Here is a 15,895-nt window from a genome sequence, read left to right on the forward strand (position 1 = left end):
AAGGAAGGAAGGAAGGAAGGAAGGAAGGAAGGAAGGAAGGAAGGAAGGAAGGAAGGAAGGAAGGAAGGAAGGAAGGAAGGAAGGAAGGAAGGAAGGAGGAAGGAAGGAAGAAGGAAGGAAGGAAGGAAGGAAGGAAGGAAGGAAGGAAGGAAGGAAGGAAGAAAATAAGAAAAGAAAGAGAAAAAGAAAAGAAAGAGAAAAAGAAAAGAAAGAGAAAAAGAAAAAAAGAAATATTTCAGTTCAAATGCTGGCTTCTTCACAAGAAATTACACACACTTAGCTTAAATTTCAACAAAGCAGCGGCCCAAAAAATTATAATTTTAAAAGATATGTTTCTCTCCTACAATGCAAGTAATCTCAGGCTACGACTGGGTAAAATTAAAAAGGGATACCCAACAAAATTTTAAAAGAAATTTAAACAGAAAGAATAAAAAAAAGTACCTGCACATGCCAAAAAATTACAAAAACCCAATAAATACAGAAATTATTGCACAGTTAAAAGGCTCCACAATTTTTACTGCCTTAATCAACCCTCGGGTTTAATAGAACTTTGTAGACACAGGTTATATTTAAGTGCCAAAGTCTGGCACCTTACCATAGTTATGCTAAGTTATGTTTACGGAGGCAAGTTAGGTCATCTTTTCTCAGTTGGCAATAGTTAAACTGTACAAATAAAATGTTACCTAGACCCCTGAAATTTAACCTAGCGGAGGTGGGGGCAGGAGGGGATGGGGGGAGGGGGGTGGGGGGGGCCTTAGCTTCTTTCTGCCTGCTCAATTTTGACGTCATTTGTCAGCAAATGTTCTCCATGCCACTTTTTCATGTGTTTCTCCAGGGTGCTGTAAACACTGAAGGGCATCTGGCAAATGTCGCAGCGGTAGACCTCCTTCCCTATCTGGCCATGCGTTTTCATATGGCGCGTCAGCTTACTGCTCTGGGCACATGCATAGTTGCAGAGCTCGCATTTGTAAGGCCGCTCTCCAGTGTGGCTCCGACGGTGTACCGTCAAATTGCTGCAGTTCTTAAAGACCTTGCCACAGTACTCACATGTATCGCTCCTGCGTCCTTCCTTCGAGCTGGGTCGCCCGGGGCCGGGTCCGCTGATGTGGGGGGTGCTGCCTCCGCTGGCCGTGCCGCTGCGCCCTGAGAGCCCCCCGTCCAGCATGTCCCCCGGCGGAGTGGAGAAACGCAGGCTCCCGTTCTCCGATGAGTGCTCGGAAGAGGTCGCGAAGGGGGATTGTCGCGAGTCTGTGAATCCGAGGAACGGATCCTTCATGAAGTGCCGCGATGCTGCATACCCTACCAGCCACTGGGAGTAAACGTTTTCGGAAGGTATTATCGTTGCTGGTGGCAAGTCCAAATCTTTCTCTACCTTTATTCTTTTAGAGGAATTGTTTAAACTGGGGCTCGTGATAGGTGTTGGCTTGCGGGGGAACAAGTTTGGGAAGGGTTCACCCGGGCCAAAGTTTCTTCCGTTGACCGTACCTTCCTCAGTGCGGTCCAGCTCTCCTACCACTGAGTCTTCGTCGCCCGGATCTCTCTGACAGAGGTCTCGAGGACACAAGTCTCGCTGGTCAGAGGACCTTTTCATGAAGCTACTCCTCTTCTGCTTCTCAGCTAACATGTCGTTATATTGCTGAATGGCACCTAGACTTACATTCTCGATGACTTTTCCCAAAACGAGGGATTTCTCATCTGGCAGCGACTTGGAGCCGTTTTCTCGGTTGCGACTCAGCTCTGAGTCCATACTAAAGCTTGACTCTGGTCGGCTCTCATTTTCAAGCTCCTCTTCCTCCTCCTCCTCCTCTTCCTCTTCTTCGTTGTCATGGCCCAGGGAAGGATCGCTCTCGTTCCTGAAATCTGCCTCACTGGATTTCAGTCCCTCTCCAGTGAGCTCACTTGTGCCTGGCTCGGGGGAACTAGTGGTGGACAGGCCATCATCTGACCTGCCTGTCATGGAGCCAGCTTTATGCATATGCGTTTTCATGTGGCGTTTTAGCTTGCTGGCCTGGGAGCAAGCGTGGTCACAGAGCTGACACTTGTAGGGCTTTTCTCCTGTGTGACTGCGCCGGTGCACGATAAGGTTACTCTGGAACTTGAAAGTTTTCCCACAAAATTCACAGGACTTGCTCTTGGCCTGAGGCTGGGGAGGCGTAGTGCTGCTGGGGGGCATGGGGGGCAGTGGCGGGGTGCTCAAAAAAGGTGATTTAGGACTCGGCTGGAAAGGATTCAACAGACGATGCATAGGGTTGGTGCGACTGGGTGAGACTGGCGGAGGGGTGGAACTGTTTCCTGCCAGCTCTCGAAGCCTTCTGGAGAAATCCATCGCTGGGGACTCAATTGCCATGGGGTTTAAACGCATAACTCTGTCAAAGGCACTGGGATGCTGGGCGACTAACCCCATTTCTTCGGCACTAAGGCGATGTGGATCCAGATGATGACGAGGCGGTGGGCTGAAGAGCGGAGGCGTATTTGGGAGCCGACCCTCACCGAAGCCAGGGTGTTCACGCAAGATGGGTCCTGTCATGCGCAAAAGGTTGAAAGGGTTGCTGTCTCCAAGAAAATTCATCAGCGGGGACTGTGCAACAGTCTCCGGTCCCAGAGGAGGAGGGATGGTGATGCGTGGAGTAAGGGAACTGTTTGAAGGGCTTGTTTCCAGGTAGATGCGGAATCCATGTGTGTTCTGGGCATGCTGAAGCAAGAACCAAGCGCTATTAAAAGGCTGCTTGCATGTTGTGCAAATATAGCTTGAAGGCTCATCTTTACCTATAAAAGAAAAAACAGAAAGAACACTTAAAAAATAATACAGCGGAGAACATTAAAATGCAGTTGGCATTCACTTTATTTTGCTAACACATTTCCTCCTTGGCATTTCTGAAAGAAGGATTTAATTGCAACGTATTGACTGATATAAATTGTTCAACAGCACGTTTACTCACCATACTTATTCACTTAACATGTATGACAAATATCACACATACGCATTTGTGTTATATACATTTACATCCTCTAATTTGCAAATAAAACCTTCTTTTATGACGTGTAAGAATCCAAATCCTTTCATGTGTTTATTCCACAAAAAGGAATTTATTTCAAGAGATTTATGACTACAGACAAAAACCAAGGAAAATGCAGTGTGGTAGGTTTTACAAGGCACCTGTAAGGACCTTCAGTGTCATTTTCACTCCCTTGTTTTATATACTTCATGCAGCAGTCCCCTGAGATCTCACTGAATTTAATTTATACATGCTTAAGTCATGCCAGCACTTCCATTTTTAAAATACTATGTAGATATTTAGCCACAAAAGTCCTATTCAAGTCAACAGGAGCTTGGAAAACATACCCTTGCATAAACCACTTTGACGTTCTTTTTGCCAAAACACCAAGAAGCCACTCAAATGAAACATCCGGTAATCAAAGCCGACAGCACAGTTGCAATTAACAGTAACAAATGTTGGGCCGTGCTTGAACTGGGTCCCAAGAATTTCTGAGCCTGAGCCTGCCCTCCAATGCAGAAATGCTCACCAGAGCCAAAAACATTGTTCTGTTTGCTTTTCTAGCCTCTTGGAACGACTGCATAAAGGTGGAAAGCATTCCTTTAACCTTGATTCAGCTTTACATAAAGGACAGGTGTGGACAAGTCTGCATCACAGTCATAATTTTGCTAGCTAGAAAATTCCAGTCCTGGGCACAATATAAACTATGTGCTATCTGCAAAAACCATTTCCCTCCTTGCCCCCCTTCCTTTTTTCAATGCCTCTGCAAGACCCTGATAAATTCATAAATATATATCGGCTTCAAAATCATGATCCAGTATTTGTTTTGTTGTTTATTTTTAAATGAGTGGGAGGCTTCCTGAAAAAAACTGCCCATTTTAGAAAATCTAAAATTAATTCCTTGCTTGCAGGTTTGTTTATGATAGCACATGTTTTGTCTAGCCATGGCCCCACTGACCCTAAAGGCACTAAACTTCCTGAAAGTTCAATACTTGAACCAAGCTTCCTGCCTGACCCATGATGGAGCCTGGACCCCAGCAATGCCTGATTCAGCCCCTCTACAGGAGCTCAAATCCAAAGCTGAACTAACAGACCCTTTCTAGACAGGGGGCTGCCATTCCCAAAAGTCTGTTGCATAAGCTTGAAAATGAAAGAATTTACAAAGAGAACAGAACCATATTATCGAAACTACCTTGTAAAGAAGAATGACTCATAGCAGACAAAAAAAAAAAAAAAAATTAACTTGGGCCCATCAAGAGAAGCTGATTGAATTCCCCTCTTCTGGCTGCTGCAGGAATGACTGCTGCTAACAAAACCTACAAAACCTTAGACAAGGAGGCTAGAAGATTATCTGCCTACCTATCAGCCTGTCAGTTTATTTAATCTTATCAACCAACATACATCCATAACAGCATAAAGGAAAAAGCATGTATCAGATTGAGACTTATTTACAAAGGTAGGTGATAAATGCAGTGCAACTCTTCATGCACTTATCGATTTAGTAGGGCAATTGCTTGGATAGCAACTTCGAACCACAATTTCAGTGAAGCTGTCTCTTCACAGCCAATAAAAAGTGCACACAGCACTGTGGGCATCTCTGCCTGGCTGACGTGGCCCTACACTCTGTGTGCGTATGGGCCAGACACAGTTGCTTTGATTAATTTCTAACAATCATTATTGGAAGAAAAAACAGTTTTGGGAACTGCATTTGGCTTGGAAAAAAGTGCCCGTAACTGCTATTGACATTAATGAAAGCCACATACAAACATGGAAAGGAGCTGATACATTACCCCTTAAAAATCTACTCCCCACAGAGGCAGTTGGGAAGTTTTATGTCAGCTTTGCAGCCAAAGCAACAGTAAATGCTCCCATTATTACTTCAAATATTTAAATTTCTGTTTCTTACAGAAATATGATGAAAATGTCTAGACCTTTAACTTTTCTTGCACAGCAACATGTGTAGTATAAAAAGTGACAGAAATCACTGAAGCAGACCAAAGTATATAACATACTCTGTCAAAAGCTTTTTTAAACAATATGTTTTACCTCAGCTCACCCTAGAATAGATTTTAATAAAGCCCCTTACGAAGTGTGATCTAATAGCAAATGAAGTGCAGCATCTTACAAGGTCATATATCTTCAAATTAAAGAGTGCTCTGCACCCTTCACCTTCACTTTATCCACTCTAATTAATCGATTTATTACCCACAGCTGTTCAATTCTTTCATTTTTAAAGTCACAGCATGCACTCTGTTTTGTTGTGGGTTTTTTTCTTTAAAAAAATAAAGCGACTGAGTGTCTGTGTATGTGTATTCTCTTTGCTTAGCTCAAGAACTGACAGGAGGAAGAAAGCAGCTGTGCATTAGGCGACAACAACAGCAACATGTTTACTTCAGAAAGGCACATACGTAAGAAGAAAAATTCCTGAGCAGGCTGAGGATCAAGGCCAACCTAAAACTGAAATGGCTGATTAAAAAAATTACCCTCAAAATGGCAGCTGGCTGGATGCTTGCTATTGCATATTACATGGAGCTAAGATATTTTGGTTTGTTCTTTCTCTCCCAAACTTCACCTCCACGAAATTCAAGAGAGGAAAGTAAGTCCCCACCTTTTCAGTTTTCTTTCAAAAAGACAAAATTAGTGCTACTAGTGATCTAAGATTTATAATCTAGCAGTCATAAGTCTTCACTCCCTTGTTTGTTTGTTTAGCTTTTATGTTCCTTAGGGCTCCTCTTCAGGAGACCTCAACACAACAGCAAAATTCACTGTAGGCTACCTGGCTACCAATCTCTGACTGATTCATGAATGTTCATCTGTGCATACCTATATATTCATATATATTTTTTCACAACCCTCAAAGACCCTCTCCAGACTCCCTGTTTTAAAAAATTAGAAAATAAAAAAAATGTCAATTACCATACTATCACTTCATGGTTATCTTGCCTAAAAGTTGCTCTGAGCAGTGTAGATGCTCACTTTTAAGAACAGAACAATGTCAAAAAGTCTTTGAAGATCCACTCTGAAAATTTTTATGTTCAAAAACTTGCTAAATATTTTAAATATGCCCAGAAACAGCCATGTATTGCTCAAGAATGATCCTTATATTTAATAATGCACCTACACTATAAAAGTCTTTGTTATAAGGCTACTTTTGATATATAGCTATCTTAATCCCTTGCCACCTGCACTGAAGTCTGTCTAAATATCCACTTTATGACAACTAGCTATATAGTCTTTGCCATATGCAGTCTTTATCACTTTAGCATGTGCTTGACTTTGAGCATGTGAGTAATCAACATCAGTGAAACTTAAGCATAGGCTGAAGTGTTCTGTTGGATAGTGATGAAATTATTCATGTGCTTGGAGTCAAACACAAGCCAAGACTTCATTAATACTGTTCAATGAATTACACATGGTTTCAATCCTACAGTCTGTAACTAGGCATGAATTTTGGGCCAAGAGCTGAAGCATAATTCTTTATTTTTACAGTAGTTGGTAGATATGGTGTATATACAGAGATGAGACATCCAGGTCACAACTCCTGGGCAATCAATTGTAGCTTCCAGCTTGCAGTAAAGCCAAACACGTACTGCCAATTCAGACAGGTTAGAGGTTTGTAGGGCTGAATCCTACTAAGACCTACTGAAATGGTATTTCAGGTGTTCAGAAAAACCATTTAAAGGCTAGGAGGGATTGTGAAATTAACGAATGAGAGGATTGGGATAAACCCTAAGCTTTGACTTTATCCAACTCCTGACCCAAAGGATAATAGAGTCATAAAATGATATGCATCGGAAGGGACCCTAAAGTCCATCCAGTTCCAGCCCTCCTATCATGGGCAAGGACACCTTTCACTAGATCAGGTTGCTCAGGCTTCCATCCAGACTAGCCTTGAGCACTTCCAGGGATGGGACATTTGTAACTTCTCTGGGTAACTGCTCCTGTGCCTCGACAACCTCATAGTAAAGATTTTTTTCCTAATATCTGGTCTAAATCTACACTCTTTTAGTTCCCTCTTTGCCAGCTGCTCCAATATCCTGCTTCAAAGGCCACCAAATGGAGAGTCTACAATCTTTTTAAAGTCTACCTCTTTCCTTCTCTCCTCTACCTTCATTAAGATTCCCCAAGTGTCTAATCTAAATCTTTCTTCCTGCAATTTAAGATCTTAATATATTGTCCTACCCAGATGTACATGCAAAACACAGGAAACAAGTTAGTCTGTACCTCACAGTTATTATCCAACCCAAGGATTTGCAGCTGAACCACTTTGTGTCTTTTAGCACCCCCTTCTTCCAATTTGATTTAGACATGATGAAGGAGAATTCACTTTGGAGTAGTCTGTGGCCATGTTGAAAAAAAACCCGTCTTCTTTCCAATTTGAATTGCTGAATTCAACCCCCAACCATTAGATGTATTTTTACCTGGGTGATTTAAAATCTGTCTAGTATCTTCTCCCAAAGCAGGTAATTATAAACTATGAACTTACGGAACACTCTTGCCTTTTCTGCATAATATGACAAAAGATGGTCTTTTCTAGAAATATTAAAATGTGTTCCCTCGATTAGTGCATGACAGATTATGTTCCATTCAAAATGTCAATGCAATAATGAGCCTTTTTCTCTTTTATGAACAACTCTAAACAAAGCTGAATTCAGACCCTGCCTCCGAAATTCTGCTCTTGCAGGGGACAGTGAGAAAACACAGGTCAGAACAAGACTAGCCTGGGTCTGTAGACATCCACCCCAGTGCACCAGTCAGCCTGAATCCCTGACTTATCTGTGCCCTGCAGCCTGACTTGTATCATTTAGTGATATGCAGATCTTCCTTGCCCAGTTGGTACACAGCTTTCTATATACCCTGAATGCTGAGCGCCTTTACCCTGGAGATAAAATTTTCCCTCAAAATATCCTCACTTATTCTGGATACCATCAAACAATAATCAGTGTGAGATAAGAACTGTTGAGAATTCATTATTTTCTGCTGAGCTACAGTGACATCCAGTGCCTTATGAATCCTCCCCTCAGCATGCCTGAATAATTCCATTAACTGTAACAGGGAATGAACTCCCCCTCGTTTTAATCACCCACCCATAACCCCTGCCAGGACTGCAGTGAGGACCTGCAGTCAGGTCCATATAACTACTGACATTCTTTTCCTCTAGCAGTACTTTCCAGATAATGTTGCTGGTTCCATTTTACAAAGTTACAACAGCAGCAATAAAAACGTTAAGGAATCTTAATGCTGGTTTACTGCACCTTTAGAAGTTCAGGAGAAGTAGAAACTTGCAAGCTTTAAAGAAAGGACACCTTTTATTGTAGCACTCAGGAACAGACATGTATCAGGTTCCTGCAATCTTTCCTCCAATATTACTCTCTTTTCCACCACTTGATTTTTAATGAACATTTAAATAATTACTCCTTGTTATTATGATGGTTACTCTAATAATGCCAATAAAGGTAGCATGGATGCTCCATAAAAAACACACCTTTAATTGAATTATTATTAAATTAAAATGCCATAATTGAGAACACAATTTTAACAAGTCTCCTTATAAGACCAACTTAAGACATTAAAGAGAAGGGCATTAAATACTGGAAAGATTTAGTGTTGCATGGTGAAAAAAAATATATTGCCATAAGTGGCTTGACAGATCACCCAGACAAGGGCCAAATGCTTTTCAGGTGTCTGCAGTATGGATCTGCTATGTGACCTATACCAGTTCATGCTTGGTGCTTGATTGGGTCTGCAAAAATATCTCTAATATAGGTATTTATGCTGCATGGTGTTTTTAAGTCATATTACAACTTTAAATTTTCCAAGTTAGCAAGAACTTTTACTCACCTATGTTTATAATAGAATAAACATTACCTGAGTACACACAATATTGAGAGTTTTACCCTCCCTCCCTGCATTCACTGGGCTGTTTGGAATAGCTGCTACCTCCATTTCAGAAGGACTGACAGTGTCAATAAAAAAAGACAGAAATGTAAAGTAGGGTCCAAGTCTGGGTGTGAATCACCACTGCCAGTCCAATGCCAGTCACTAGCTTTAAACAGCAGACACAAAGGTCCCATATCTCTTTACACCTCTCTTCATATTAATTCTGTTTTGATGGCAGCAAGAACTGAAGATGAAAAACAAGCACAACTCCTCTATCCATCCCCAGAGCTAACACAGTTCATGCATCCCTATACTGCCTTATCTAAAGAAAGGGCTCAAGAGAATCTTGCAGCACATCCTGCTGAGGGTCACGGGGACTATCACCAACAGTTCATAAAGTTAGCGTCAATTGGAAGCTAAAGTTGGTATTTTATGACTTAACAAGTTGCCTGCAGTCTCACAACCCACACACCTCCAATTCTACACTCAGATAAACAGCCCTTGTCTCCTGTAAATCTCGGCCAACCTGAAGTGCATCTCAGTCAAGAGGAGCAGATGAAAGTTTAGGTGTAAAAGCCCAAGCATGAGGGGCCACAGAGCCTGTCATCTTATGGAAATGGGGAATCTCAGGATCAGGCCAGTGAAAGGAAAGAATGTAACAGGGAAACAAAAATGAAATGTTTTTAAGTGGATGGAAAATCAGGGATGTCTGAAGAAAGAAGGAATCGTGAGGTGTTACTTCTCAGTTACAGAATCCTATTTCCTCCCATACAAGGCCCTGTTCTCTTTTCCTACCCTGCCTCTTGATAGCCTATTTCCTCCAGTGCCATCTTCAATAGAAGAAATATCACGACTTCATGCAATATTCTTCTCCCACACACTGCCTGTATATTTTACAGCTTTTCCCATCCTCTTTCTACCTTGACTAGTGAGGCTGCAAGTTCTCAACAGAGATTATGCAAGAAGCTTTATGTCAAAAGAACCTACACACCCCACAAGACCCTATAATTCCCTGCACTGAAATTGATTAGTGACATGAATGTTCTTGAGGGCATTTTCTACCTGTTGGAAAATATCTACAGTAGTACTGGTTGACACAAATATAAAAAAAATATTAATATTAGACTACTGTTAGCAATGTATTATTAATTCTTCCTGTGCTAAAGCCAACTGTCAAATTCCAGTTTTGGTGGATTAAGTGGTGCCCCACTCTTGGGAAACTTTTATTTTCTGAAGCCATTTCAGCAGTGTTTTTTCCTATTAGGTAGAACTGCAAATAATCAGTTTATCATTATTGTAATAATAAATATCTATTTTAGCAAATTAAGTATTTTATTAAATGAAGGGAAAACCAAATGGATTCACTACCAGTCACAGAGCTGAGAAGTCAGACTGCCATGCCATCTATAGCCAACATTTCAGAATTCCAGAAGAAAGAGCAGGAATTCTTGAAAATCTTAGAGGTATCAAGCTGGTACACCTCACCAAACACTGATTTGAATTACTCTGCTATGAATTCAAAGTAGCTGTGATGATCACCCAAGCAGACTTCTTCAAATTTTTCCAGATAAACTATACCAGGTAGTCACTAACAAGGATCTTAATTATACTTACATGAATATACCAAATTGCAACTCATTTGTTTTTTTTTTTTTCATTGAACTTTCCCCAGAAGCATATTATATGTCCTCTCTGGCATTTATACTTATAAAAAAGGAGGAGGCTGCAGGCAGACTACAGCCATGCATGACACAAACAGATGCTTCCTGCTTCTTAATGGGCATGGGCGACCTTTGGCTGAAGCAGCTTGTGTTCAATGGTCCCATTTTCTGTGAGACTTAATCATACCTCAGATCTGTACTGCCAGATTCACATAAATGAACCAAATGCACAGCTCAGTTTAACTTCCAGTGCGTAACAAAATGGTAATATTGTATTTTTAGGTATAAAATGTCAATAGGCATTTTGGGCAGCTTCCTTCTGGATGTCCAATTTCTCATTCCTTAAAAGAGCTTCTGGCTTGCTGAAGTTAATGTTCAGCCTACAGAAGTATAAGAAATGTTTTTACTTAGTGCAGAAAAGGAAAGAAAAATGCACTGTAGAAGTTGGAACTTGTGACACAGGGATTTTTACCCAGAAGCACTATTTAAATGGAAGATAAAAAACATGTTTGTCATCTCTAAACACCTTCTCCTAATTGGTGTTAAATCTAAAATGCAAAGGCAATTTATAAAGCAGAGGAAAGGAGAAGTGTGAAAAGTAAGGAGCAAACAGGAAAATCAATATTAAAAGATCAATAGTGAATGAGTTAACTTTTAAATTAGCCTTTTGTGATACAACAGTTTCAACTAACTCCACCTTTAGCATCTAAACAGCTTTATGTCTTTTAGATAGTTTCTTTGAACCTAAGACATCAGCTAGCAGACTGAACGGATGTTTTACAAACCTGCTCCATAAAATAGTGAAAACTATCAGCTAAAATGGGGAAGGTGATACAGGGATGCACCGAACCCACTCGTGAGATTAAAGGACCATGGGACTACCCGTGGCTGGTGGTTTAATATATAGAATCCCATTTACAGCACTCGTCAAAAACCCTTGTACTGCTCAAGGACACTTTTAGGTCTTTTCTTTGCATAAGGTATTCAAATGCATTTGAAATAATGTCAGTCTTTTCTACAACATATGAAATATGCCAGCAGCTTCCCTTTAAATCGGTTTCCTGTAAGCAGTTTTGTTTGAAAACTGGCAAGTGCTGGGATTTTTTTTCCCACAGACTTTTCTAAGGTGCCATTTTCTCATCTTACAGTCAAGAATTCTCAGTAATCTGAATAGGAACTAAACGAAGGGTACGTGAAGGAAATTGTCCATGTCATATCATGGAAAACAAAGAGTAAATCAGGAAACAATAAAAAAAAAGCCAAAGGGTGAAAACAAATTTTCCTGGCTTTTTTTTTTTTTTTCCCCAGGAGTACTTCTGTCTGTTTTACTACAACTATTTCTTAAGGGTATTAGGTGCCTATTCATAGTTAGTAAATAAAATAGCATTTTTGTTTTAATTCATTGCTTCTTTAACAAATGCTAACTCCCATCTCTGCTTCTTTAAATCCACAAAATCTCCACATCCAAGCCTAAGAAGTATTGTAAAGCCTGTAAATCTTGTTTTAATGGAATGTACATTTAGCTATGAGGAGATAATTGACGTTATGGAGGGCCTAGATGCTGAATTATATAGGTTATCTAATACAAAGGGGACTCATTACCGAAGCACTACAAACAAGTAGTAATATATGTATATTGTTCTGAGTGGCGTTATAGCAAAAGTGTTCAGGTCTGCAGGGATTTATAAAACACAAGAAAACAGCAGACATGCACTTGTAAATTTGTCTCATTTGTCTCTGAAGTTAAAGGTTATTCCCTTGATCTGAATTTGTAATAAAAACATGCTAGACTAAGGTTTGTAGAGAATGTTTGAATATGTAAATTGTGTATAATGATAGGCAATTATAGGGTAAAAACTGGACCTTATGAATGTTACAGAATTGCATGGAGCATCAAAGTATTTTCCTTCAGATGAAATATTTATCTTTTATGCATGTTATAAGCACTTTTTCAAAGGTATTCAGCAACCTATTTGAGCAGAGAGTTGACAAAAATCAAACCATTACAGCCAACTAAGACTGTGGGCTTATGCACAGGAGAAGCCACAGCTTTTTACAGAATATACATAATAAATCTCTTGAACTAATGGTTCTGGAGATGGATCCTCAAGGACAAGTTCCACTGATTTCACTCCCTTAGATGAAAGCTGGTCAGATGTTCCTGGATTTTTTTTTTAAAGGATATGGGGGTGGAAGTGTAGGGAGGGAGACTGCAGAGAATAACTAGGTAAGAATGTGAATTTTCTTGGGCTGATTCAATGAAGCTCCATTTTCCCTCCAGTTCATTTTGTTGGCTGCTGTTTTCAGGGATTTTTTTTTTTTTTTTAAAGGATGCTCCATCAAGATAGAAAGGAGTAAAGCTGGGATATGATACTGTAGTTTATGCTACTGAAGATAAGGTTTTCTCCTTCTCTGAGCACGACAGTCTGTTCAGGTTAACCAACTGCAGTGTTAGAATAACTCCAGCCGACTTGTCACAGAGTACAAAAGTCATCAGCAACTGAATGTTCTTTTCTGCACCGCAATTAAGACGAATCAATACGACGTGCCACAAATGGTATTTTACTCTCAATAAGAACTCGGGCTGAGTTTATTCAGAATATTTTAGCGCTTCCCCAGGGGATTTTGGTCCGACGCAGATGGCAAATAAAGTACTCAGCCTAGGGCTAGAGCACATTATGCTAATTCTAATGTCAGATGTACTTTAATATACAGCTCTATTTAATCACCCCATTATTTCACATTTCCATATGAAAAACCTGCGGCACTTCTGCAGAGCTTTCACTCTGCGACAATGCCAGCTTCCTTCAACTAGCTCACTGTGAAAGAGAAAAGAAGACTGGTCATTCTCGCCAGTCAAAATGTTACAGTTTCAAAGTTTCAGTATTCCTGAATTTAAAGTGGGTTTTCCAGTGCAATTAGCAAATCGCTCGGCTAGAATGCTGATATGTACAAAATGCTAAGGAGGTGTGATTGAAAAAAAAAAAAAAAAATATCAGCCCTCCCTCTCCAGCTCATCTGCTCGCGCATGCAGACATAGGCAGGCACGTATCTCAAATCCGCTGGCAGAACGGTAATAATAAAAATAATGAAAATATTTTCATAGTGCAATTCAACCAATATTCTCAACACTTGTCACTGAAACGTTGCTATTCCCGGCTGCGTGGCTTCCGTTACTTAGAAGAACAGACATGGCTGGCACAGCTGCCAACCTACAGATGTCTCTGAATAAAACCTTCCTTGTGTATCAATAATTTTTGCCTGCAACAAACTACACCTCTAATTAGGTTTTAGGAGCCACACGCCTTCAATATGGGCCACTGCCCATATCTGCAAATTTACCTTGATGCCCCTTCTCTGGTGACCACAGAATTTGAACTTTGAATGTAAAATAATTTAAAATTGGATTTACGTTGAAAGGAATGAAGGAAAAGACTTTGCTGTGGAGCAGTTTTTCAAGCCATGTAGGCTCTCGATGTGCAGACAGGGAAAGCAGAAGCAGTCCTTGCAGCACCTCTTCAGCATCCAAGATTTCCCTTCTGAATAGTTCTGTGAAGGATCCTTAATTCAGCATGTATGTACAACCACCAGTGAAATGAGTTGCATGGTCTCAGCAAAATCTTCCCTTGGCATAACTGGGGCTGCATGACAACCAGTGCTGCTCATCAGGGAGAGCCAGGTCAGGCCTAGATTATACAGAGCTGTTATTAGAGGAATGTATGAAGCTTAAGTCAATATTTTTTAATCATTTCATTAAACCTAAATCATATTTCACTGCGAAAAAAAAAAAATGTATTTAGGAAAGGACATTGTTTTTCCTTCTCCAACCACCCAATCTGCATCCTTTAAAAATTGTGCAACAATGCATGCAGCAGCCAGCACCTGGGGCCAGATCTCACCTGGTTTCACTGCTCTGCAGTGATCAACATTTAAAGATACAGAGCTGCACTCTGTGCCTTGACACGACATATGCCACGACTTCCCTGTCCTAATTTGAACACAGAGGATGATATCCTTTACAGTCAAGGCAGAAATTATTTCATTTTCAAGCTTTCTTTTATTTTTTGTGCATACACGTATATAAATATATGTATGCATGTATATGTGGTTTGCTATGTATAAATACATTATTTGGTCTCTGTTAGACTGGCTATGAGTACAGCATTATGTACAAAGGAGAAGGGGGGCTCTGGACAGGGCAGAGGTCCATCCTTCCTTAGCCATTTAAACTAGACCTTCAAACACAGGATCTTACCATGGGAGAAGTGTATGCAATAGTTTCCCCTTACTGGAAGTTTTGTCTGAATGGTAAACACAGCCCAAGTTAATTTAGTAAATTAGGACAACTTTGAGCTTTGTTGAAAGTAAAGTCTGTCACTATGAGGATGAGTAGTTATACATAAAAACAAAAAAATAAATTAAAAAAAAAAAACAACAACAACAACAACAAAAATTTAAAATTTAGAAAAGATTAAATGAATGTTTAATATCCCAATGCAAAGCCCACCAAAGTCAATATGAATCTTTCCACTGGCTTCAATGGGCTCTGGAAGCAAATCTTCTTCCACATTGGGATTTGTTAGTCTCAAGACACTCTCTTCAATGTAGGGATAAATCTGGTTGTGGTGGTGTAGTTAAAATAAGATAACTGATTTCACAGCAGCTACAAGCCTAAAGAACTCAGCTGCAAATATTTTAGAGGAATAAATGGAGACACAGATAGTAAAGTATCTTTTGTATCTTTAGTTAAAAGGAAAAACAGTTGAAATATAAGAAATACATAAACTGAAATTAATCCTTGACAATTCTGTTGCTTTTTTTTCTGCTGATAATATGTTGATTTTTGGAAATTAAAAAAGGACAATAGCAATTCTCCCTAGGTCTATCCTATTTCTTTAGCTCACTTTAGATAAACTGACTGTATTCTTAAACTTCATTTTTATGAATTATTTTGTTGAGACTAGCAAAACAATTTTTAGTAACATTTATTCATGACAATACACAAATTTGTGGAATCACATTCAATTTCCATCATTATGGAAATTTTTGAATGCCAGAATGTTTGCAGGCACATCTACAGTAAAGGGTTCCTGCAGGACTCAGAAGTCCTGCAAAGGAAAATCCAGTCTGAGTGAACAAAGAAGCAAAATGAACAGAAGCTTTAAAAGCCTAAATGGGGAGGGGGCACAAGGGGGGACAAGGGAAGGAGGAAGGTATAAAATACTCAGATGAAAAATAAAACCCGTTAGTTACAGGGGTAGGGATCTCGAGGGTTGCTCTAGATAAAGCAGCTAAATTGCAATCTATGACTAGAAAGCTGCAAAAGATGAGTCTCAAATCATAGTTCCTGAAATGCAA

At 40.0% G+C, this 15,895-nt stretch overlaps 1 protein-coding gene across 2 annotated transcripts in view; it reads right to left on the reverse strand.

Annotated features, from left to right (window-relative positions):
* Window positions 1–238: 238 nt before the first annotated feature.
* BCL11B (BCL11 transcription factor B) overlaps window positions 239–15,895 on the reverse strand; it is a 90,948-nt gene continuing 75,291 nt past the window's right edge. For both annotated transcript variants that reach the window (XM_079308173.1, XM_079308172.1), the window contains one exon: window positions 239–2,766. In XM_079308173.1, coding sequence (XP_079164299.1) covers window positions 755–2,766 — 2,012 coding nt within the window. In that variant the 3' untranslated portion in view covers window positions 239–754. The remainder of the gene's footprint in view (window positions 2,767–15,895) is intronic.

This window comes from Erithacus rubecula (genome assembly GCF_903797595.1).
Source record: "Erithacus rubecula genome assembly, chromosome: 6".
Classification (NCBI taxonomy): Eukaryota; Metazoa; Chordata; class Aves; order Passeriformes; family Muscicapidae; genus Erithacus; species Erithacus rubecula.